The sequence below is a fragment of the Apodemus sylvaticus genome, chromosome 5 (assembly GCF_947179515.1).
Source record: "Apodemus sylvaticus chromosome 5, mApoSyl1.1, whole genome shotgun sequence".
Classification (NCBI taxonomy): Eukaryota; Metazoa; Chordata; class Mammalia; order Rodentia; family Muridae; genus Apodemus; species Apodemus sylvaticus.
The window spans coordinates 18,465,726-18,489,878 of NC_067476.1; the positions used below are offsets into that span (position 1 = coordinate 18,465,726).

Genomic DNA, 24,153 nt, shown 5'->3' on the forward strand with positions numbered 1-24,153 from the left:
TTGAGACAGGTTTTTCTACATAGCCTTGGCTGTCCTAGAACTATGTAGACCAGGCTGGCCTAGAACTCACAGAGATGTACCTGCCTCTGCCTCCACCTCTGCTGCTGGAATTAAAGGTATGTGCCACCTGTATATATTTATGTTGTGTATGTATGTGTGTGAGAGTACATGTGTGCAATTCCCCAGGAGTCCAGAAGAAGGTGTTGGATCCTGGAGATGGAGTTACAAGTAGTTGTGCTGCTAAACACAGGTGCTAGGAACTGAACTCAGATCTAGAAGAGCAGCAAGAACTATCTTTTAAGCCCAACACTCACTTTTCTGATAAGTCATTTCTAAATCTTGACTTTTGTGAGTAATGCTGTAATAAAGATGGGGTACAGATATCTTGTTGAGATAGTATACTAAGAGACTTAACAAATTCATTTCCTCTACAGACAAAGAAACAGGGTTAGTGTTTACAGTCTGTTTCTTCTTTGCAGCGTGTGTGTGTGTGTGTGTGTGTGTGTGTGTGTGTGTGTGTGTAGGGCACGAGTGAAGGCCTGAGATTAATATCTGGAATCTTCTAAAGTCATTTTTTTACTTTACTCTTTGAGTCAAACTCAGAGCTTGCTCAGATGTATTGTTTGGTAAACTAGCTTATTACAGGAAATCTCCTTTCCTCTGTTTCAGGCCAGCACATATGTTCTTGTTTGTCTGGCAAGGGCTTTAGCTGCTGAGCTATCTCCTAGCTATATATTTTAAATATAATTATGCATTAATTTAATCATCTGTTTACTCATTTGGAGACAGGAATGACTTTGCTATGAAGCCCAGACTGTCTTGTACTTCTAATTGCTAGGATTACAGGCATACGCCATTATACTTGGCTTATTTCAAACTTGCATGCATGCACTCATGCAACCACCCACCCACCTACCCACACACCTCTTCACAGGCATATGCCATTATACTTGTCATATTTTAAACCTGCTTACATCTGGCCAGAGAACAACTTGTGGAGATTTAGTTCTCCTTCTACACTGTAGGTTTATGAGATTGAACTCAGGTCATCCATCTTGGTGGCAAGCACAATCACCTGAGGGCTGAGCCATCTGGCTGGACCTTATTTTTAACCTTTGGATGAAAACCCGTACTGTTTTCCTTAATAATTGTACCAATCAAATTATATTCTCCCCAAAGTTTTTAAGGACTCTCTGCTCAGCCTCAACAATACTTGTGTTTTGCAACAATCACCCTAACAGATGGTAAGTAGTAACTTCTCATGGTTTTAATTTGCATGTCTCAGATGATTAGTGATACTGTGCATGTATTATATATATTATATAAATAATTTAAATGTATTATATTTATAATTTAAAACTAAGGTGAGTAACAGTACCACATTTGGCTTGGGAACCTTAACTACAACATGAATAATTTGAAACATACAGAGGCCTAATCTCCCTTCTCTGCTTTTCAGTATGGAAAGTTGCAATTTAATATAAAGTATTCTTAGATAAGCCCACTGCTAATTAAAAGCAGTTTTTTTGTCTTTCAACTAGAGGAATTCTAAAGATTGCTCTGTGCTAGACAAAGAACAAGCTTTCATACAAGAACACAAATAAATGCTATCAACAGTAGTCTGAGGGAACCTGTGTAGTATCAAATCAAGTTCCCATTTCTCTTTAATATTTTAAGAGAATTTTGATCTCTAGAATAAAAAAAACATTAGAATACATACCAGTGCATCTCCTTGTGAGACTGATTTCGTTTGTGAATCGCATCTCCGTTGATAATGTCCCGGTTACTATTAGTAAGTACACCTCCAAAGTCATAAGGACCTAAAAGAACAAAGGGAAGAAACCTAGGATTCAACTGGGGGCAACACCAAGTGATAGTGATGCTCAGGTTCAAGAGTATCTGTGAATCTCCCTTTGATACAATCACAAAGCATTTATCTTTAAATTTAACCTTTTACTACAATGCAATAATTACATGATTTTTAGCACACTGCCTTCTTCAATGTTTTAAAAATCCACTAAATTATTTACTAGCTTTTCAAATATAATATATTGAGAAACAAAATAAGAACCTGCAGTCAGGCGTGGTGGCACATGCCTTTAATTCCAGCACTCAGGAGGCAGAGGCAGGTGGATTTCTGTGAGTTAGAGGTCAGCCTGGTCTACATAGTGAACTTCAGGAGAGCCAGGGTTACACAGAAAGATTCTATCTCAAAAAATTCCACCAAACAAAAAATACAAAACAAACAAACAGACAAAACCTCCATCAACAACAACAAAATCAATAATCTATAGCATCCCATTAATTTGGGTGGTAAAAAGGGATGGAGACTTGGGATGCTTAAAATAACATTTACAGTATATCTGAGAGTAGTCATGGTGTGGACCCAGGATCGATGGCATAGCCAGAAGCAGAGGCCTCAATGCAGACCAATGACTCACTGCAAGAACATTTACAGTGACGCTGCACGGACGAGGGGTACACTGTGTCACACACTGTGACACACCACAGCTTCCAGGGCAAGATGTTTTGTTTTGTTTTAGGGGAGAGATTGCAAGGGTAGAGGGCAGATATGGAGGACGGGGAAATGAGTGGGACTGGGGTACATGATGTGGAATTCACAAAGAATCAATACAAAGTTAAACTAAACTAAACTAATGTTTACATTGCAAATAAAATTTCAATCTCTGATTTAATAAAAGTACTTTATAAAGAAAGCTGATTAACTGCAAACTGAAATTTCTCTATTTAAACATACATATTTAGTATATGCTATATAATGGTCTTATCATGTTGCTCAGGCTGGTCCTGAGTTCCTAGGTTTAAATGAACCTCCTGCTTCAGCATTCTGAGTGCTGGCACTATAGGGATGCACTAAAATACCCGATCCAGTAAAGATAATTTTAAATTAATTAAGTGAAAAATCTGAAGAAAAATTAGAATTAACTTGAAAATTCTAATTAAGAAAACTTAATTTTTATGAAATATTCTGCCAAATTCCAGCATATAAATTCATTATTCTACTATTATGTAAACTTCTAAAATTCTGATTTAGATGTTATTTTTTCCCAATTGGTTATAAGAGTTAGCTAACTCTTGTCTAAGTTGAACAGTGATTGTGGGATGTTCAGATAATCTCTGAGAAAAGACCATTCAGTTTATTAACTATATTAATTACAAAAAGGAAAATAAAAAGCCAAAAGTCTAATGTGAAGACCCAGTATAGTAACATCATCATCATCATCATCAACATGTTTTTCAGACAAGAAATACTTAAATATAAGTAAAGTCACTAACATTTAAATAAGAGCTAAGGCAGTTCCTCATGTTGCTGTCTTGGCCCTCCCTCGTACATTCCTGTAAGTGCTCCACTATACCCCACCCCATCAGGTCACAGTTGGATTACAGACCTTTAAAAAGATCACTGCAATGTAAAGACTATAGTGATTTGCTTTGTTTTAACTGTAACATTTTACTACTTTGTAGGTCATGCAAGGAAGATGATAGGTCATGCATTTTATAAAGGAATGCCAATTGCCACAGACAAATGAGGAGGAAAGTGTTGAAAATGTTAAACTATTTTTCTCCAAAGACTTAAGTCCTTCATTTACATCTGAGTTGCTCATCTAGTCTGAACAATTTCTGGGCTTGTATATTCTGATAGTTTAAGGTTTTACTCTGAAGCAGCATCCCAATATTGCATAGACTGAATCTATAGTAACAAAATAAAAAGAATTGAAAATAAAATTGTAACAAGGACTTGAACTTTCATAGTTACAAAAGTACACTGATTTCTACAAAGACTTTTAGCCATAATGCTGCCTCTGACCAGATCCCCAAATGGATTGAAAGCTTACAGTGATTCAATGATGTCAAATAAATAGGCTGGCAGATTCTGTAATCTTTTGCAGTGGCAAACACCAAATTGCATATGTATAAATCTACAAAGGATACATTTGACAAATTTGATAGTGAAGTATGCATTAGACATAAGTATTATATCAAGATTTTTGGGCTTCCAGGAATAATAGATGAGCAGAGAGAATTAACCAGGTTCTCTCTAGCACTGTCACTAAACAATCAAGACCAGGTTTTAAATTTGAAAACTTTTTTTTTTTTTTAGAAAGCTTGAGGTGGTTTCTGGGCTGTGGGCCATTGTCTTGTAGAAAACAGAGAATTCAAGCCCTGCTCACAGTGGGAGCATTCCTTTATTGTACCTTCACCATCAGAACGACCTGTGGGGAAAACACCAGTGGCGGACAGGTAAATCAGAAGCACACTATTGGCAGGCAGCTCCTGAAATGAAAGAAAACCACACACACAACCAGACAGGAAAAACAACAGTTTTATTTTATGTTCAGCTCAATTTAAGGCTGTGGGGAAAATGATGTCTTTTAACACACTGATGTTTCCACTTGTTCCAACTTAAAGCCATATGGCAGATTCACTCTAATCTACACTACATTAACTGTCCCCAAAGCTGTGAACACATTTTCTACTTGCAACTTCCCCATTTGTTAGAGAACGTTCTCTGGAAATATAAAATGGAGAAAGATCTCCATTGGTGATGTAGAAGGCAAACTCCCTTCCATGCCTTCCTCTTTACACCAGGGGAAGATGCCACCTAATTCCCATCATCTTTATCTGTTTTTCTCTTGAGGCTACATAAAGCTCACACTGGCCTCAACCTTGCTGTGTACTTACACACCCAGGCTGTCCTTCAACTCCCTATTGTGCTGCCCAAGAGGTCCTCTAACTGCTGTCCAAAGCCAGGCTGACAGGCATTTACCGCAGCCTTCTGTCAGAGTCACAATGTCTCTCACAGGGCTGCCTGAGCACATGAATGCTACACATCCTGTTCTTGTTTTTCAGTTCTGCATTGAGTGTTAAGCCCAAAGTTATTTAGCAATACAAATCTAGAAAGGAGAGAATAATTAACCAACAGTCTCTGACTGATGTTAAATACAAATTATTCATATCATAAGCAGCTACAATTCCTCAAACTGCAAGGGTCAGAAGGATTACTGGAATAGCACTAGTATATGTTCATATATTACTAATCACTTTAAGTCAGGCATCTGAAAAGTGATCGAGTCGACCCTGAGCACACTTTTCCTACTATAGAAGAGGTCATACAAACCTTAAAAGATGCTGCTAAGAATGTATACAGCTGGCTGAAGGTCGGTTTGTAGAGTAGATACTTGTGGGGGTTTTCTCGTCTGGTGGGCTTGTCAGCTGGCTCCTAAGGTAACATGCCAAAAGTGACAAATAAAATGACATATAAGTGGTATGTGACAGTTGGGTATCCACAACTTTTATCCTTTCTGTCAGATATCCTAATTTTATTCAGCATCTGTGTCTGTGCTTATCAACTGTCTTATCAAGAGAGTTCTTTTTGTTTTGTCACAGGATCCCATAATATAGCTCAGGCAGGCCTCTAGCTTTCAATATTTGTACGGTTTGGTTGTCTAGTGTACCTTACAGGTGTGCGGCCCAGATGGCTGGACTGAGAGAATCCTTTATTAACTCCGGTGCCCCTGAGAGAAGCAGAAGTGGTAAGAATTACCAGTCAGGCAATAATCACCTGTATTCCTGGCTTATTCATTTGGGAAGCTAAATTCATTGGCTCCCTCTCCAAGGCTTGCAACATCCGGAACATGTCAACAGTTAACTCACTGAATTTGACCTGAAAGAAAAACATACTTAGTCATTTATGGAATAAGCAGAACTTCATATATATATATATATACACACACATATACACAAATATTCATTTTTTAGAAAGATTTATTTATTTATTATATATGAGTACACTGTAGCGGTCAGATCTTGTTATGGATGGTTGTGAGCCACAACAAACATTCATTTTTTTTTTTTATACATTTCTTTTTTTTTTTAAATTTTTTTTATTCGGTATATTTTTTATTTACATTTCAAATGATTTCCCCTTTCCTAGCTCCCCTACTCCCAAAAAGTCCCGTAAGCCCCCTTCTCTCCCCCTGTTCTCCCACCCACCCCTTCCCACTTCCCCGTTCTGGTTTTGCTGAATACTGCTTCATTGAGTCTTTCTAGAACAAGGGGCAAACATTCATTTTTTATATTTTCTAGGTTCTTTTTTTTTTAAATACTTATTTTTATGAGTACACTGTGGCACTCTTCAGACATACTAGAAGAGGGCATCAGATTCCATTACAGATGGTTGTGAGTCACCATGTGGTTGCTGGGAGTTGAACTCAGGACCTCTGGAAGAGCAGTCAGTGCTCTTAACCACTGAGCCATCTCTCTAGCCCAGCAAACATTCATTTTTAAAATAGAAGTTACATCCCCCTTTCCTTCCCTCCCTCCAGTCCTTACCATGTACTACCTGCCTTGCTCCATCTTGAAATCATAGCCTCTTTTTCTTTGTTACTGGGATGTATGTGTGAGTATATGTGTATGTACTTAAATATATAAATATAACCTACCCAGCCCATTTTAGTGTTACTTATATGTATGTGACTTCCCAGCTGAGCCCTTGGTACAGGATAACCAATTAGAGGGTATATTCCTGAGGAAGACTATCTCTCCCACTGTCAGCTTTCCTTAGTTGCCTCTAGTTCTTTGTCTATAGGTGGGTTGGTTCTTTTGTTTGTTTGAGACAGGTTCTTATCATGTATCTTTAGCTGACAGAAAATTGCTATATAGACCACAATGGCCTTGAACTCAAGAGATCTTCTTGCCTCTACTTTCCAAGTGCTAGGATTAAAGGCCTGAGCCACCATGCCCAGAGACAACCCTTATTTTATTCTTTAATATTTAATTACAAAACTTTTAAGAGGCAAATGTGGCAAAAGAATTGTGCAGTGACACTCCTATGCTCACTAGCCACTTTGTGACTAACAATGCTTAGGCTTCTTCATCATAATGCATTAATTTCCTCAAGTAGTTCTTAAAAAGCAACAGAAGTTACAAAAGCACTGCGCTACAAGTCATGGTAACATTTGCTTAAACTGAGCTATGTCTGGATTCATACTTCTCCTGGATTCATTCATCTCCTCAGTATTCTGGCACTACACAGTATTTAAGAGTGCATCCTTCTCTATTTTCAATAATACTTTTATAGAAGACCTAGGAACATGTGATGACAGAATAAAACAGAGATTTATAAAATGCTTTTAGATATGGGAGTTGTTCAGAAATTTTATTTCCTGGAGTTTCAAAACTGTACCTCAGACTGGGCATGGTGGCTTTCATCTTTAATCCCAACATTTGGGAGGCAAAGGCAGGTGGGTCTCTTCGAGTTTGAAGTCAGCTTGATCTACAAAGAGTTCCAGGATGGCTAGGGCTACATAGAGACCTTGTCTCAAAAATCAAGATGAAAACACACCTCATTCAAACATACATAATACATTGTTAGGGGTCAGGTCCATGGCTCATGCATGTGCTCTACCACCGAGCTACCAGAATCCCATTTAGTATGCCTCTTAGCAAATCAGCAAAACTTAAAATTTCCTCATATAAAAATTTCACAGAAAAAAAATATATTAAAACAAATCAGGTATTTCTGAACATATTTAACATTTCAACACATTTCCAAAAGTATGATTTCCACCACCCATTATCTCTACACAACAGAATGAAACAAGTTCTTCTAGATCAGAGCAAGGATACATCCCTGGCTAATTGCCCTTTCACTGTCACAGAGGAGGTAATTGAGCATGTGCCACAGGACAGAACCAATGCAGTAGCTTCATGCATTCCTCTTCCGGTTGTTTGGAAAGGGTCTTACATGCAGCCCAGGGTGGCCTCCATACCTACTTCTGCCTTCTGAGGGCTGTGATTATAGGCATAGCACCTGGCTCTTTTTGAAGTCTAAGGAATAAGCGCTACAGACATTGGAATTTCAGATTATTATTGTTCTGTTTGTGAGTTTCCTAGTTTTGGTTGGTTTGTTTTTAAAAACAGGGTATTTCTGGGTGTGGTGGCAACACTTGGGAGGCAGATGTAGGCAGATCTCAGTGAGTTCAAGGCTAGCCTGGTCTACAAAGTGAGGTCCAGGATAGGCAGAACTACATAGTGAGATACTGAACACGTATATATGCAAGTGTCATAATGAAGCCTATTACTTTGTGTGACAACTAAAAAATAAAAAATAATTTAAAAATTTATAAAAAATGACCTTCTCAAAATGCAGCCCTCCCTGCTCCACCCTGTGCTGGTTTCCTGTGCACTTGGGAAATCATCTTCCTGACTTGTTCTTGTGCTCTTGCTCTCTCCCCGGCCCCTGCAGGCGCCCTGTCCTCCTGGGCCCCCAGCCTGCACACAGCAGTACGATTGTTACTTCCTAGGCAGGCTTACTCTGGACAACTTCCTCCTCTAGTTTTGTTGTTTTCCAATTCAGGGTTTCCTGTATAGCCCTAGCTATCCTGGGACTCACTCTGTAGACCAGGCTGGCCTCAAACCCACAGAGATCCACCTGCCTCTGTCTCCTGAGTCCTGGGATTAAAGGTATGTACCACTACTGCCTGGAGTTTACTGTAGTTCTTAACCATAGCACTTTGTCAGAAAAACATCCCATCATCTCTCAGACTAGCTTAAATCGTTTGACACCAAATATCAGAAAAATAATCCCTCTTTTGCTACATCTGTTGAAGTGATATTACCTAAGTAGTTCTTTTGTTAATTGCTTTTATAGGTAAACAGAAAGCTTGTTTAGTAAAGACACTTGGTCTTTTTTGCTATACAAACACACACCCTGGAGACATGATTGATAATTCATAAATACTGACTACTTCAGGGATATAGATTTAGCTCAGTGGCAAATTAATACACTAATAAGCATCTTTCCATATCATTAAAAATTGTTTCTAAAAAATTATAGATATATACGAACATGGTATAATTGATCTGACCATTCTTCACAGATGTAAGGAACTCTACAAGGGGAAAAAAAATCTATGGATGATCAAAACAAGCTTTTTTTTTTTTTTTTGGTTTTTTGGATTTGTTTCCCCCCCCCCCCCCCCCCCCCCCCCCCCCCCCCCGAGACAGGGTTTCTCTGTGTAGCCCTGGCTGTCCTGGAACTCACTCTGTAGACTAGGCTGGCCTCGAACTCAGAAATCCACCTGCCTCTGCCTCCCAGAGTGCTGGGATTACAGGCGTGTGCCACCACCTCCCGGCTTAAAACAAACTTTTTAAAAATGTATGTTAGTATACTGCCGCTGTCTTCAGACACACCAGATGAGGACATCAGATCTCATTACAGATTGTGAGCCACCATGTGGTTACTGGGAATTAAACTCAGGACTTCTGGAAAAGCAGTCAGTGCTTTTAACCACTGAGCCATCTCTCCAGGCCCCAAAACAAACTTTTTAAAGTAAATTTTAAGTATAAATGTTTTACAGTTCTTTACCTGATTATTACAATTACCAATAATGAGTGCATCAGCCAGAGACAACTGTCCTACAATCATGCCTTGCTCCAGCAAGGGGGCTCCTGTCTCAGCGAGGCGATTGGATGTGATAACAATGGTGTTATCATCATTCAATACCATCACAGGGTCTGCCTGAAGAAAAAAGAAGTACATTAATGGTGACACAGAATATCGCTTCCGATTCTTCTTAAAAGTCACACACATACCATAAACACACAGCATAGTCATTTGCCTATGACCCTGACAAGCTTTCTCTCAAGAAATTACCTCAATGAATGCAGCTACCTCTTGAAGTACCAGGTTCCACTCGACTTGATCTTCAGTATTAAATCGATGAGTATAATCTTCAATTTCATCAGACAATTCCTGGTATTAGAAATGCCACAAAGAGTTATTAACCTAGAAAACTGGAATACCCAAAACATAATCCACACATCAAATGAGATACAAGAAGAAAGCAGGAGTGGTCCCTGGTTCTGGAAAGACTTAGTGAAACAGTATTTGGCAAAACCAGAACGGGGAAGTGGGAAGGGGTGGGAGGGAGGACAGGGGAAGAGAAGGGGGCTTACGGGACTTTCGGGGAGTGGGGGGGCTAGAAAAGGGGAAATCATTTGAAATGTAAATAAATTATATCGAATAAAAAAATAACAATAAAAAAAATGTTTATCAACATGAACAGATCTTCTGGAAAAAAAAAAAAAAGAAATGCCACAAAGAAAGGGGGCTATTAATAACACTCATAAAAGGCTAACAAGGTGGCTCAGTAGGTAAATGTATCTACTACCTAGCCTGACTTCAATATCAGCGATAAATATTATTGAACAACCTAAGTTCAATCTATGAAACCCAAATAGTAAAAGGAGAGAATCAATTCCTACATGTTACCTTCTGATCCTGACACCTGTGCATGAATCTCTCTCTTCCACACACACACAAAAATAAGTAAATGAATGTAAAAAAAATTATAATCTTTATAAAAAACAACTGCATTGTAATTTTCCTGACAGAAAGTAATAGAATTGTTTGATCAGTATCAATATCCAATTCAAATTATAACAGAAAAAAAGATTGAAAACCACAGATTTGCTTAAAAAAAAATTAGAATGATACACATAAAATAAAAACCTTACAAAGGTCTATTCCCTACTTGGTGTTTTATCAGCAATGAACTTATTAACAGAACTGCCTGAGAAACAAACTCATAAAAACCACTTTCTTCCTTTATATTGTTTTGGAAATAGTCTAATTAGTAGCTGAGGCTAGAAGATCAAAGCAGAATATATCTTTCCTTCCAATGGGCTTGTGAAAATTAGGACATAGCTGAGTCAAATGTATCAAAAAGTATACCATCAGGCTAGGAAAGATGGTTCTTATCAGTAAGTACTCAAGATTGAGGCAAGAGTTTACAGATAGCCTGGGTCAGAGATCCATCTGTCTCTGCCTCCCAAGTACTGGGATTAAAAGCATGTAGTGTCATGTCTGGTTGGGCTACAGTTTTTTGTTTTGTTTTGTTTTGTTTTTTGGAATTTGGTTTTTTCGAGGCAGGGTTTCTCTGTTTAGTCCTGGCTGTCCTGGAACTCACTCTGTAGACCAAGCTGGCCTCGAACTCAGAAATCCGCCTGCCTCTGCCTCCCACAGTGCTGGGATTACAGGCCTGCACCACCACTGCCCGCTTTACAGTTTTTTTGTTTTTATTTTTGTTTTTTTGGGGGAGGGGGTTGGATTTGGTTTTCTCAAGATAGGGTTTCTCTGTATAGCCCTGGCTGTCCTGGAACTCACTCTGTAGACCAGGCTGGCCTCGAACTCAGAAATCTGCCTGCCTTTGCCTCCCAGATTAGAGGTGTGCGACACCACCGCCTGGCTGGGCTACACTCATTTTAAAGTACATTTATAATCTCAGCATAGGAGAGACTGATTCATGGGGATTACAAATCTAAGATCAGCCTGGGTTATATAACAAGACCCTACTTCAAACAAAACAACAGAACAGAACAGAACACTATTTACCTTTACCAGATCTTTCACAACGTCCATTTTGTTAAGAAGAAGACAAACTACTATAAATCTTGCATAGTATCGGAGTTTCTTAACAACCAACTCAGGCCTGCAGTGGACAAAAAAGAACTCAGTTATGATATTAAAATGGAAAACATGCTGTGTAGCTACTGTAACCAGCTCAAGCAGGGCCAACATGGCGCTAGCAGGCCTTGCCCTTCTTCCCCACTCCCTCTGCCTGGCTAAAAACCCTTAGATCACATTCCTAAAGCTAGGCACCAAGATGTATTCCCTTATGTGGCCATGTCCTCCTCTGAGGATGACTACTAAGGTCCAGCTATCAAAAGCTCCCTTTCGCTCACACCCAATCAAAATGAAACACCTCATCCTAACATGGGGCTTCTGTGGAGAGAGAGCCTTTGGGGGGCCACTTAGCAGGAATCTGACGTTGGCCAAGGATAAGGAAATAAGCTCCGGCAGGAATCTAATTTTAGGCTAGAACAAGGAAGTAAGTTCAAGCAGCATCTTAATTTTAGGGAGGAACAAAAGAAGTAGGCTTCAGGCAAGAATCTGATTTTGGGCTTGGACAAGGAAGTGGGCTCAGGTATTTTGATCATTCTGACAAGCCCTTGGAAACAACTGTCTTTGTTTATTGCCTTTTTGTTTACTACTTTGCTTATTGCCTTCCTTGTTCCTTGACTGTTAGTGTTTACTGTACTCTCTGCCCAATTACTTGCATGTAATTAAAATGGTATAAAAGTGGATTGGGAAAAAATAAACTTGCCTCAGCTTCATAACTGGCTGGGGTCATGCAACAGCGTTGTCTAATTGTCTCTCTTTATTCCTCACTCCTGTGCTGGAGAACCTGTTGACTGAGTGGGCTTGGTCAGGTTTTTCAGTGGTCAAGAGAGGCCATGATTGGCTCCTCTCTATCCAGAGGCAGTCATTCCTCCCCCGCCAGGAGAAATACCCTGGACCCCTCTCCCTGGTTCTCTTCCTCTTTTTTCCACATTCTCTATCTATCTCCTGAGTTCTTTTCTTACTTCTGGCCCTTTGTCCCTCTGGAGTAAATAAATCTCATTTTGTGCTTAGATCTTGGGGGTCCGATGCATTCCATGCTGTTCTGACTTTTTCTAATTTTAAATGATCTTTAAAACGTCACCATTATTAGAACAGTGATAAAAATGTCACACATAAAACCATACAGCCTTTGTTTGGCAGGGGTAGCACATGCCTATAATTCCATAACTCAGGAGGAATAGGCAGAAGGATAAGGGGTTCAAGTACTGAGTTCAAGGGCAGCCTGGGATACATTGAGACTGTCTCAAAAAATCAAAACCAGATAGCCTTTTCAATATTTGTTACACACTGATTATCATTCTATATTAATTCACTCATTCACTCACTCATTCAACAAGCATCTGCTGAGAATTTAAGTGCATAAAAAAAAAAAAAACAATGTTGTGATGGGGACTGGAGAGATGGTACAGCAGTTAAGAGACCTTACAAAGGGAACAGTAACACAGACTAGTTAAGTAAATATACAAAACAGTGGAATAAATAACTGGGGGCGGGGAAGATGCCATTTGAGTCCTACTCTGATTTGAATCTGTCATGTCCCCATAAGCTCCCATTTTGAATGCTTGGTCCACAGCTAGTAGTGGTTTTGGAAGGCATAAGGAGGCAGGTTCTTGGAGGCAGGTCTTAAGGTTCACTGGACAGGTCTCACTATGCATTGATGAGAAAAGTACCTAACTATTTTGAAAGAGGAGCCACTATGCTGCATTGTTAAGAATACATTTCCTGGAGCCCGGCCCTGACAGTGTTTTAGATCACCCTGACTCTTTGATCCTCCCTACCCCTCCCCAATCACAAGGTAGTTTTTTTTTGTTTGTTTGTTTGTTTGTTTGTTTTTTGTTGTTGTTGTTGTTCTGTTTTTCTTTTTTGAGATTTTTCTGTATTTCCTTATTGTCTCAACTTCTCTTTTCTGTAACCCTGTTTTGCAACTACTTGCGATTTTACTCCTTAAAGAGAGGGCAAGAAATGGCCTTGGGCTGCTCTCTTTAGCTTGACTCAGGAGCAAGTATCTGGCCTGCTCTTGGTACTCACATTCCCCCCAAATCTATCAACCTTGCCTCAATCTGGTTCAAAATGGGGAAGTGGTCTTATTATCAACCAGTAGGAGTTACACTTTTTAGAGACCCCAGTGAGATTCAGACTATTCACCCAAATTCTAAAGTTGGACATTTACTCTGGGACTCTGGGGCTGAGGGGCCTCACCTCAGGAGGTGTACTACTTGAGAAGTTCCAAGGTGCACTTTCAGTTTCACAGACTCGGACTATCAGAGTGTACTACCGTGATGACAAGAGCCATAGACATCTACAGAGGCCTCCCTGGTAAGTCAGAGTCTGGTCTGTAGAGATCTTGACCTGGGACATGGGGGAATTTGATGGAACTTGAATATTCTCCTGTCTAGGGTCTGGCTTCATGTTCCATTTGCCTTGTCTTCATATGTTTTGTCTTTTCTGTCTTGTCTCTGGTTTCATGTTTACTGTCTCCATTTTGTCGTCTGTACTTTCTGTGTTAGTTGGTTTCTCTTGGACTTGGGAGAACTGTACTGACAGTATGGGTAATGAGACTAGCAAGACTAACAACCCTCTATCTTGTATTCTAAAGAAGTTTTGACAAACTTTGTTGGGCCTTTAATTCCAGCAATTGGAGGGAGAAGCAGGTGGACCTCTGTGAGTTTGGGGACAGACTGGTCTATAAGTCGAGTCCAGGACAGCCAGAGCTACACAGAAAAACCTTATCTTGAAAAATCAAAACCAAAAGCAGAAAAAAAAAAAAAAAAGAAAAGAAAAGAAAAGAAAAGCAAAGAAAAGAAAAGAAGAGAAAAGAAAAGAAATTGAACAAAGTTTACTCCCTACCGTCAAGGAGAATTATGATTATCCCAGCACCAGGAGTGTGAAACTGAATGGCCCACAGCAGGGCTGACTGGCCCTCCCAGGGAACACTGATTTTCAGATAGCCTGCATGTGGTGTGTATCTCTCACCCTTGGCAAGCCTGGCTACCCAGACTAGAATGGATACATCTTGTCTAAAGCAACTTCCAACACGCCACCCGGGATGAAGACCTGTTTGATCTGAAACGAGCAAGGTGTGAAGCTCTGAATGTCAGCAGATGGGCCTTTCAAGAGCCTGTAGCAGAGACCCAAGAGGCCCCTCTGAAAACTGTTCTGCAGGACTCACAGGAAAAAGAATTCTTCCTTCCTTCATATAACTATCTTTAGCCCCTGCTCCCCTCCCCACCTCAACCTCCACCACTGCCAGCTCAGTGCCTGCCAAGAACTCACTCTGCCTCTCTGTCTCAGTCCACCTTTACCTTACCTTCTAGCCCTTCCCTACCTCCACCCATCTCCTCTCTACCTCCCAGACTGTTCCCTCTCCCCACACCCATCAGAGGGTCCCATACGGCTCTCTTGACTCTTCCTTCAATTCTGGTGCTAGGGTGGCACCTCCTTTGGGCCTTGCTCCCTTATAGCCATTTCCTGAAAATCACTACTCGTAAGTCCCTTTCTTCACTACAGATCTCTATAAGGAAAAGAACAAGAATCCCCTTTCAGTACTAACTTAGAATCCTTAGTTTTTCTAACTGATTCAACAATTTTCAATCATCTCCTCACATGGGACAACTGTCAACAGATTCTCCATGCTCTCTTTAATACTGAAGAAAGGAAACAAATTCTAATGAAAGCTACTAAAGCACTTCCTGAAATAACGTCAATGGCTGATGACTGGAGGGGAAAGGCAATTGACTGCGCTGCTAAGACAGAAACTTCAACAGAGAAAGGTAGGAGGCCACTCAGTGACTATCACCAGGTTCTGTTAGAAGGGATGAACCTGCAACCTGAAAGCCCACTGACCTATCTGAGGAAGCAAATGTAAAACAGAACTAAATCAATCACTTTGAGCTTTTATGAACCCCTATCAGTTATACACTCCTCTAGAGCAAGAAGAGGTCCTGGCAAATCCCAAGGCAACTAACCCTGCCTTCATTACTAAGCCCAACATATGCAGGATACAAAAGACAAATGGATTTGCAGGAAAGAATAGATAAATAACTATTAGAAATATCTCAGAAGGGGCTGGAGAGATGGCTCAGCAGTTAAGAGCACTGGCTGTTCTTCCAGAGGTCTTGAGTTCAATTCTCAGCAACCACATGGTAGCTCACAATCATCTGTAATGGGATCCAATGTCTCCTTCAGGTGTGTCTGAAGACAGCAACAGTGTACTCATATAAATAAAATAATTCTTTCAGAAGAAGAAAAAGGAGGCGGAGGCGGAGGAGGAGGAGGAGGAGAAGAAGAAGGAGGAGGAGGAGGAGGAAGAAGAGGAGGAGGAGGAAAAGAAGAAGGAGGAGGAGGAAGAGGAGAAGAAATATCCCAGAAGACGTTTGACAGAGACAGCAAAGAAGATCTTTTGATAAGGAAGATGGGGTGTGCTACTGTGGCTGCACTATAAGCTCCAGTCACTTTCAGCTCTGCCCTTACACCCCACCCCATGATTAAAAGAGGCATTTATAAAAGGACCAGTGCTCCTACTGCAATGAAGTAGGTCACTGAAAAAAATGAATGTCCTTAACAGAAACAGGCAGGATCCCAAAATCCAAGTCAATCATAGCTATGGACGATCAGAGAGGCTGAGGCTCCTTTGAACTAAGGCCTCCACAGGAGTCTATTGTGACTGTCTTATGGTTTTACTGCTGTGAACAGACACCACGACCAAAGTAACTCATTAATATTTAATTGGGGCAGGCTTACAGGTTCAGAGGTTTAGTCCATAATCATCAAGGCAGGAGCATGGCAGCATCCAAGCAGGCATGATTCAGGCAGAACTGGGAGCACTACATCTTCATCTAAAGGCTGCTGGTAGAAGACTGACTTCCAGGCAGCTAGGGTAAGAGTCTTTTAGCCCACAACCACCGTGACACACTTTTCCAACAGGGTCACATCTTCTAATCGCCCCACTCCCTGGGCTGAGCATATACAAACCATCACAGTAACTTTCACTATCAGGGGCCAACTCATAAATTTTTTGGTAAACACAGAGGCTACCCATTTGGTATTACAGAACTCCTTATACCCTTTGCCATCCAAAAACAGGAAGTAGAGGGCAACAGGACTGCTAAGCTAGAACAAGAATCTGTGACTGTCCAGTCTTCTGAGGAACCGCCAGACTGATTTCCAAAGTAGTTGCACCATCTTACAACCCCACCAGCAGTGGAGGAGTGTTCGTCTTTCTCCACATCCTCACCAACACCTGCTGTCTCCTGAGTTTTTGACCTTAGCCATTCTGACTGGTGTAAGGTGAAATCTCAGGGTTGTTTTGATTTGCATTTCCCTAATGGCTAATGATGTTGAGCATTTCTTAAGATGCTTCTCGGCCATCCGAATTTCTTCAGGTGAAAATTCTTTGTTTAGATCTGTACCCCATTTTTAATAGGGTTATTTGGTTCCCTGGGGTCTAACTTTTTGAGTTCTTTGTATATATTGGATATTAGCCCTTTATCAGATGTAGGGTTGGTGAAGATTTTTTCCCAATTTGTTGGGTGCTGTTTTGTCCTTTTGACAGAGTCCTTTGCATGACACTTCCAGAGGACCCTGCTATACCTCTCCTGGGCATATACCCAAAGGATTCCCCGGCATGCAATAAAGACACACGCTCCATTATGTTCATAGCAGCCTTATTTATAATAGCCAGAAGCTGGAAAGAACCTAGATGTCCCTCAATGGAGGAATGGATACAGAAAATGTGGTATATTTACACAATGGAATACTACTTAGCAATTAAAAACAATAAATTCATGAAATTTTTAGGCAAATGGTTGGATCTGGAAAATATCATCCTAAGTGAGGTAACCCAATCACAAAAGAATACACATGGAATGCAATCTCTGATAAATGGATATTAATTAGTCCAGAAGCTCTGAATACCCAAGGTACAATTAGCATAACAAATGACTCCCATGAAGAAGTAAGGAGAGGGTTCTGATCCTGGAAAGGCTTGATCTAGCATTGGAGGGGAGTATCAGGACAGAGAAAAAGGAGGTGATTGGAGAATGGGTGGAGAGAAGAAGGTTTATGAGACATATGGGGAGGGGGGAACTGGGAAAGGGGAAATCATTTGGAATATAAACAAAGAATATAGATAATTAAAATATAAAATAAAAAAAAGATTTTAACTCTGTTGTTTTTAATAAAATTTTTTCTCTCCAACAATGTGGATACACTTTTATGTCTAAACATTGTTTGTTTGTTTGTTTGTTGGCATCAGAAAATTCCTAGTTAGACACCAAAGATACAAAGTGCAACTATAGTAGTTTATATTGACATTTGCTTTGCTTTGCCTTGTTTTATTTTTGAGACTTGAACTTGCCATGTGACCCAGACTAGAGTACCACTTGTGGGCTTAACCTTAGCCTGCAGAGTATTCATGATTTTTAATTTTTAAATTGATGAAATTGATATTGCACACATCTCAAATTTGAGCATATTTGCTTCTTCTTTTTATGAAAAAGTAACAGCAAAAATTGCAAATTCTCAAAAGCATTTAAAAATTTGTATTAATGAACTGTTCAAATGAACTCAAAATGTCATGTGACTTGCAGCTATTCCTCTGTATCAAGGTTTCAACTCTTTTAGTGTAATGTTTTCTCTAATGCTGTCAAATAATTTTATCATCAATAAAGATGATTTAAATTAAAAAAAATCTGTGACTGACTCATTCTTTTATTATTTCTGCATGGCCCTTCCCTTAGGGGGAGGACCTCCTGAACAAGCTCCAGAAACAAACCTCATTCTCAGGAGTCACTCCTAGGTTGTGACTGGAAGGCCCTGCTAACACTTTAACCTGCCCAATAACTGAGGAATAGCTCTGCCAATATCTAACCAATTCCCTGAAAGGGGAATGGAAAAAGGTTGCTGATTCTGAAAATTCCTACAGTTTAGGCAGAGAATAATCCTGGTTTGGGAAAACATGTCTCATCTGTCATATAGCAATTAACATCTATGGCAATCCCATTTAAGTCAAACAACACTCCATCAGCTCGGAAGCCAGGGAATGGATTAAGGCTCACATCAGGAGCCTCCGTGAAGCAGGCATTCTTACTTCTTGCCAGTCACCATGGAATTCCTCCTTACTACCTGTCCAAAAGCCAGGAACTTAAGACTACAGACCACTGTAAGACTTGAGGGAACTGAACAAGCAGGTGTAATCTGTTCACTCAACTGTTAGAAATTCCTATATTTTGCTTATCAAAAGAGCAAAAATTTTACACTGTACTGGATTTAGAAAATGCATTCTTCTCCACTCCTCTATCAAAATTAAGTTAGTCTTTGCATTTGAATGAGCTTACTCTAAACTGGGGATATCAGGACAACTAATCTGAACCAGACAGCCTAAAGGGTTCAAAAATTCTCCCATTTTCAATGAAGCACAAGTCACTTCTGTAGTAAATGCTCTTAGGTAACCCTGCTTCAGTACCTGGATGATTTATTATTGGCTGCTAAAAATGAAGAAGACTTTGAGAACTACCAGAACCTTTTGGAAAGGTACTACCAGTACCTTTTGGAAACTCTAGTCCAGTCAGATTACTGAGTTTCCAGAAAAAGACAAAACAAAACAAAACAAAAAACAAAAAAATAAAAAAAAAACCCAAAATAGCAAAACAAAACAAAACAAAAAACAAAAACAAAAAAAGCAAAGCCCAAATTTTACTTACTTCGGATTATCTACCTGGGATTGGTAAACATCTATTGTTCCAGGCCAGCATAGTGGTTATAATGCAAATTCCAACTTTAATTACCAAGGAACAAATGAGAGTTTCTGGGAGTTGTTAGATATCTAGGCTTGCCAAATCCTTGTATTCTGCTCTGGCAGGGGACAACACCCCTTTGGAATGGACTGGGGACATGAAGAGGCCTTTAAGAAATTAGAAGAGGCCCTTGCATAGGTCCCCATGTTAATTCTCTCTGATATCTCCAAGTCCTTTCATCTTTATGTTCATGAAAGGGCATTGCCCTGGGAGTCCTGACTCTAGGTCCCTGGAAAAGGTCGACAACTTTCTTATTTAGGGTTTTATTGCTCTGAAGAAATACCATGACCACGGCAAACCTCTAAAGAAAAACACTTAATAGGGACTGGCTTACAGTTCAGAGGTTTAGTCCATTATCTTCATGGCAGGAAGCATGAAAATGTTTAGACAGATATGCTGGTGATGGAACTGAAAGTTCTAATCTTGACCCACAGGCAGCAGTAGGAGATTGCCACACTGTGCCTAGCTTGAGCATACTAGACCTCAAAGCCCGCCTCCACAGTAACACATTTCCTCCAACAGGCCACACAGACTCCAACAAGACCACATTTCTTACTAGTGGCCCTATAGGCTAAGCACATTCAAACCCATGAGTCTACCAGGGCCATACCTATCCAGACCACCACAGCTTACATCTCAAGGAGACTGGATCCTGTCGCTTCTGGATGGCTCCCTCATTGAAGAGCCATTACCACATTGCAATTCCTGTAAAAGAAGCTGAAAAGCTCACATTTGGGTAGACTCTAACTGTAATTGCTTTACACACTGAAAACTTTGCTGAGGGATGCTACTAACTGGTTGCTGTCAAATGCCCATCTGACTTAGTACCAAGCCCTTCTTTTAGATAAGGTCAGACTGACCTTTGATAAATCATTAGCTTTTACTACTGCCACCCTGCTGCCAGATGACAACCCCGAGAAGACCATCTATGAGTGCCTGGAGAGGCTGGACAATATTCAAAGTACATGACCTGACCTGACATATGTCCTCTCACCACCAGAGATGGGGAACTCTACACAGAGAGCAGCAGCTTCATTCAAGAAAGAACAAGATATTTGGGGGTAGTTGTGGTCACAGGCCAGTAGGCCATCTGGGTGCAAGTCTTGCCCAGGCATACATGCCTTTACAGGGGGACATCTGCCCAGAGAGCAGAGATAATTGTACTGACACAGGAAGGAAAAAGGGTGAACATCTATATAGACAGCCAAGATGCATTTGCTATGGCTCATGTTCATGGACAGATATATAAAAAGAGGAACTTACTCACCTCAGAGGGAACAACTATTAAAATAAACATGAAATTGTCCAGTTGCTAGAAGCTATCTGGCTACCAACTGAACTGTTCATAATATCAAAAAGACAAAAGCTACCAAACTCTAGGTAACAAGCATGTAGATCAAGTCACCAAAGAGGTTGTTCTCAGGGAACGTGAACCCCAGGCCGTCCTGAACTATCTGCTGTTCTACAGACCCCACTCTGCATCAAAGAAGATGGTCCTGAGTAGGAACCAGATGAGATCAAGCCATATTTTGACTTGGGAGTTTAGGAGACCTGCAACAGATAGTGGATCTTGCCTGACAGAAGAATCTGCATGCTAAAGGCCCAAACTGGTTAACTCGCCTTGCATAGCTCCATGCACTCACCACCTAAGAAGATCTCAGAACTCATCTCCCCTTATGTCTGGATACCTAAACAGTGAGAAAAACTTCAGAGCATTTCAGGTTGACACCTGGCCTGTGCCCAGGGGAACACAAAGAATATGCTTCCCAAGACAATGGAGTCAAGGTATAAAATTCCAGTGAATTCTGGAATCGGACTCCGCTGAAGTCAAGCCAGGACTGCATGGCTATAAATATGTGCTGGTCTGGGATAGCAACACAGGCTGGGTAGAGGCTTTTCCATTCCAAGCAGAAATGGTCCAAGTGGTAGCTACGGAATTAACAGCAGAATTTACTCCCAGACTTAACTTCCCCATTTCTCTGGGGTCCAACAACGGCCCAGCATTCACAACCAAGTTATTTCTCTTTTTATTGAATCTATTCTTCATTTATATTTGAAATGTTATTCCCTTTCCCAGTTTCCCCCTCCCAGAAAACCCCCAATCCATCCATGAAGATGCCCCTCCACCAACCCACTCCCACCTATGCTTCCCCCACCCCCGATTTCCCCAGGGGCAACTATCCAGCCTTCATAGGACCAAGGACTTCTTCTCCCACCAATGCTCGACAAGACTACAAATATATCTGAAACCATGTGTACCCCTTGGTTGATGGCCTTAGTCTCTGGGAGTCCTGGGGGGTCCGGTTGGCTGACATCACCGTTCTTCTCATGAGGTTGCAAACCCCTTCAGCTCCTCCAGTCCTCCCTCCAACTCCTCCATTTGGGACCCCACGCTTAGTTCAATGGTTGGCTGCTAGCGTCTGCTTTTGTATATGTAAGGCTCTGGCAGGGCCCCTTAGGAGACAGCCATATCAGGCTCCTTTCAGCAAGCATTTCTTAGCATCCACAATAGTGTCAGGGTTTGGTGACTGTTTATAGGATGAATCCCCAGGTAGGACAGTCTCTGGGTGGCTTTTCTTTCAGTCTCTGACCCACACTTTATCTCCATAATTGCTCCCGTGAGTATTTTGTTTCTTTTTCAGAAAAACTAAAGCACCCACACTTTGGTCTTCCTTCTTGAGCGTCATGTGGACTGTGAATTTTATCTTGTTTATTCTGAGATTTTTGGACAGCCAAGTTATTTCAATTGCTCTCTCAGGCTCTTAACAAATTGGAAACTTCATTGTATATATGATCCTCAGAGCTCAGGAAAGGTAGAGAGGATGAATAGAACTTTAAAGGAGATTTTTAACTAAATATATTCCTGAGACTGATGGTAACTGGGTTACCATCTGGTTGACATCTTACCTTATACTCTTCTCAGTCTCTCATGTACTCCCTAATGAGAAAAGTTCACCCCATATAAGATAGTTTATGGGTGATCACTTCCCATGATCCCTTGGGTACCTGCTAGATTGTTATCAGATTGCCCTGCTCCAATCTCAAGAGTCTTTAAAATGATTGCAATTAACCTTGGATAAGATTTTCCCTGAACTTTACCCTGCTCAATCCATTGGGCACTGCCCTCCAGATCACCTACTCCAGCCTTAGAGGCTGTATCAATCTGACAGTTCAAAAGTGATCAGCATGGACCTCGACGGAAAGGCCCTTCCACCACTAGTCTCTGGATACCTACTGCTATATATAACCTTACGAGTGTTCCTGCCTGGGCTCATCACCTGCACCTCAAGAATGGACCCAAGGAACCCACAGAAGAGGAGCCCAGTTCTGAGAGGTTACAAGGACTGCTAAAAAACAAACTTTCTGCCAGGCTGTGGTGCCGTACACCTTTAATCCCAGCATTTGGGAGGCAGAGGCAGGCGGATTTCTGAGTTCGAGGCCAGCCTGGTCTACACAGTGAGTTCCAGGACAGCCAGGACTACACAGAGAAACCCTGTCTTGAAAAAAACAACAAACAAACAAACAAACAACCCCCCCCCCCCCAAAAAAAAGCTTTCTAAGGTTTGACTGTGTATCATCATAACTTAAACACTGTATTCTTACTGCTGGAAACCCCACCATGACTGTCCTATGGCTAACAGTTTGTTTTGTTTTCAACCCATGCAAACAGAACCTAAATGCATGCTGACATGGGAAATAAAAGGCACCCAAGAGTAAACACCCTGATATTGTCTTGCCATGCAAAACGTTGCTTTTTATCCACCCACCAGGGCCCATGGCTAGGACAAAAAAAGGGAGAATACATGGTTTTTAGCCAGATAAATGGAGGATACTTGAGATGGACTAATCTAACAATCCCAACATAATAGTACAGAATTCAGCATAATCAAATATTCTTTTAAAGGTTGATAATGAAAATTACAGATGTGCTAAAATAAGAGGAAGGGAAGATTCATTAATCACTTTAATTGAACTTAATATCTCCAGATTAACTCTGTATCTGATAATAAGGAGTGTAAGTCTGGGCCCATGCAGCAGTAAAAAGGCAGTGAGAGCACTCCCATGTAGGAGATGCCCTCCACTCCCAGCCTCCTAAAAAGAAATCGATATGGAATACAGGTTTTCATATTAAGATTATACAATGAAAAGGAGGGATCAAATGGAACACCCACTAATGTTTTAAAGTCGATGGCTGATTTTCCTGTTGATAATGTCCTTCTCCTCCACTGTCTATGATTTGATTACACTAATGTCCCTTCTTCTTGTAAGTCTACTCATTATACCCTCCCCTTGGTAAATGATTTCCTAGACTTCTGTCTAGGAAAATAATACTTATTCTGCACACTCTGGAGGATATAAGGGTTTATGTGGGATAGGATGAATTATATCTATTTTACTCAGAAAATCATTACTCTCAATTAATAGAATTACAAGAGCTCTTCCTGAGAACTGTGATGACTCCTTACATCTATTAGATCCTGCTAGTAACTGTCACCAGGGCTGCTCTGCTACCTGTCCTGGGACTTGTTGTTGGACTACAAAGAGAAATTTCTAAACTAGCCTAATTTTTAAAAAAAAAACTACTAATATTACTGAAAAATATTAGCTGAAATTAATTGAGAAATGGGAGCACTGAGACTAACTTCAACAAAACAGAGCTACTATAGACTACCTGTTATTCAAAAAAAGTCTTGGTTGCCAACAACTTACTGGAATGTGCTGTTTAATATCTCTGCTTCCTCTCAGACCATTGACAACCAAATTCATGATCTACATAGAGCAATAAACAAAATCTCTCCAATAATTTTTGACTGTCCAATATGGCTAGGATGGTTCCCCTCCCCCATTTCCTTGGCCCTTTAATATTGTTTT

The 24,153-nt window shown here is 40.6% G+C and overlaps 1 protein-coding gene across 5 annotated transcripts in view; it reads right to left on the reverse strand.

Moving 5' to 3' along the window:
• Scai (suppressor of cancer cell invasion) overlaps positions 1-24,153 on the reverse strand; it is a 110,515-nt gene that overhangs the window by 20,341 nt on the left and 66,021 nt on the right. For all 5 annotated transcript variants that reach the window (XR_007977818.1, XR_007977820.1, XM_052182431.1 and 2 more), the window contains 7 exons: positions 11,420-11,516; positions 9,680-9,778; positions 9,392-9,544; positions 5,585-5,686; positions 5,141-5,242; positions 4,218-4,296; positions 1,721-1,820 (listed from right to left, as the gene is read on the reverse strand). Coding sequence is in view for 3 of the 5 variants with exons in the window: in XM_052182431.1 (XP_052038391.1) it covers positions 1,721-1,820; positions 4,218-4,296; positions 5,141-5,242; positions 5,585-5,686; positions 9,392-9,544; positions 9,680-9,778; positions 11,420-11,516 (732 nt within the window). In the remaining 2 variants the exon portion in view is untranslated. The remainder of the gene's footprint in view (positions 1-1,720; positions 1,821-4,217; positions 4,297-5,140; positions 5,243-5,584; positions 5,687-9,391; positions 9,545-9,679; positions 9,779-11,419; positions 11,517-24,153) is intronic.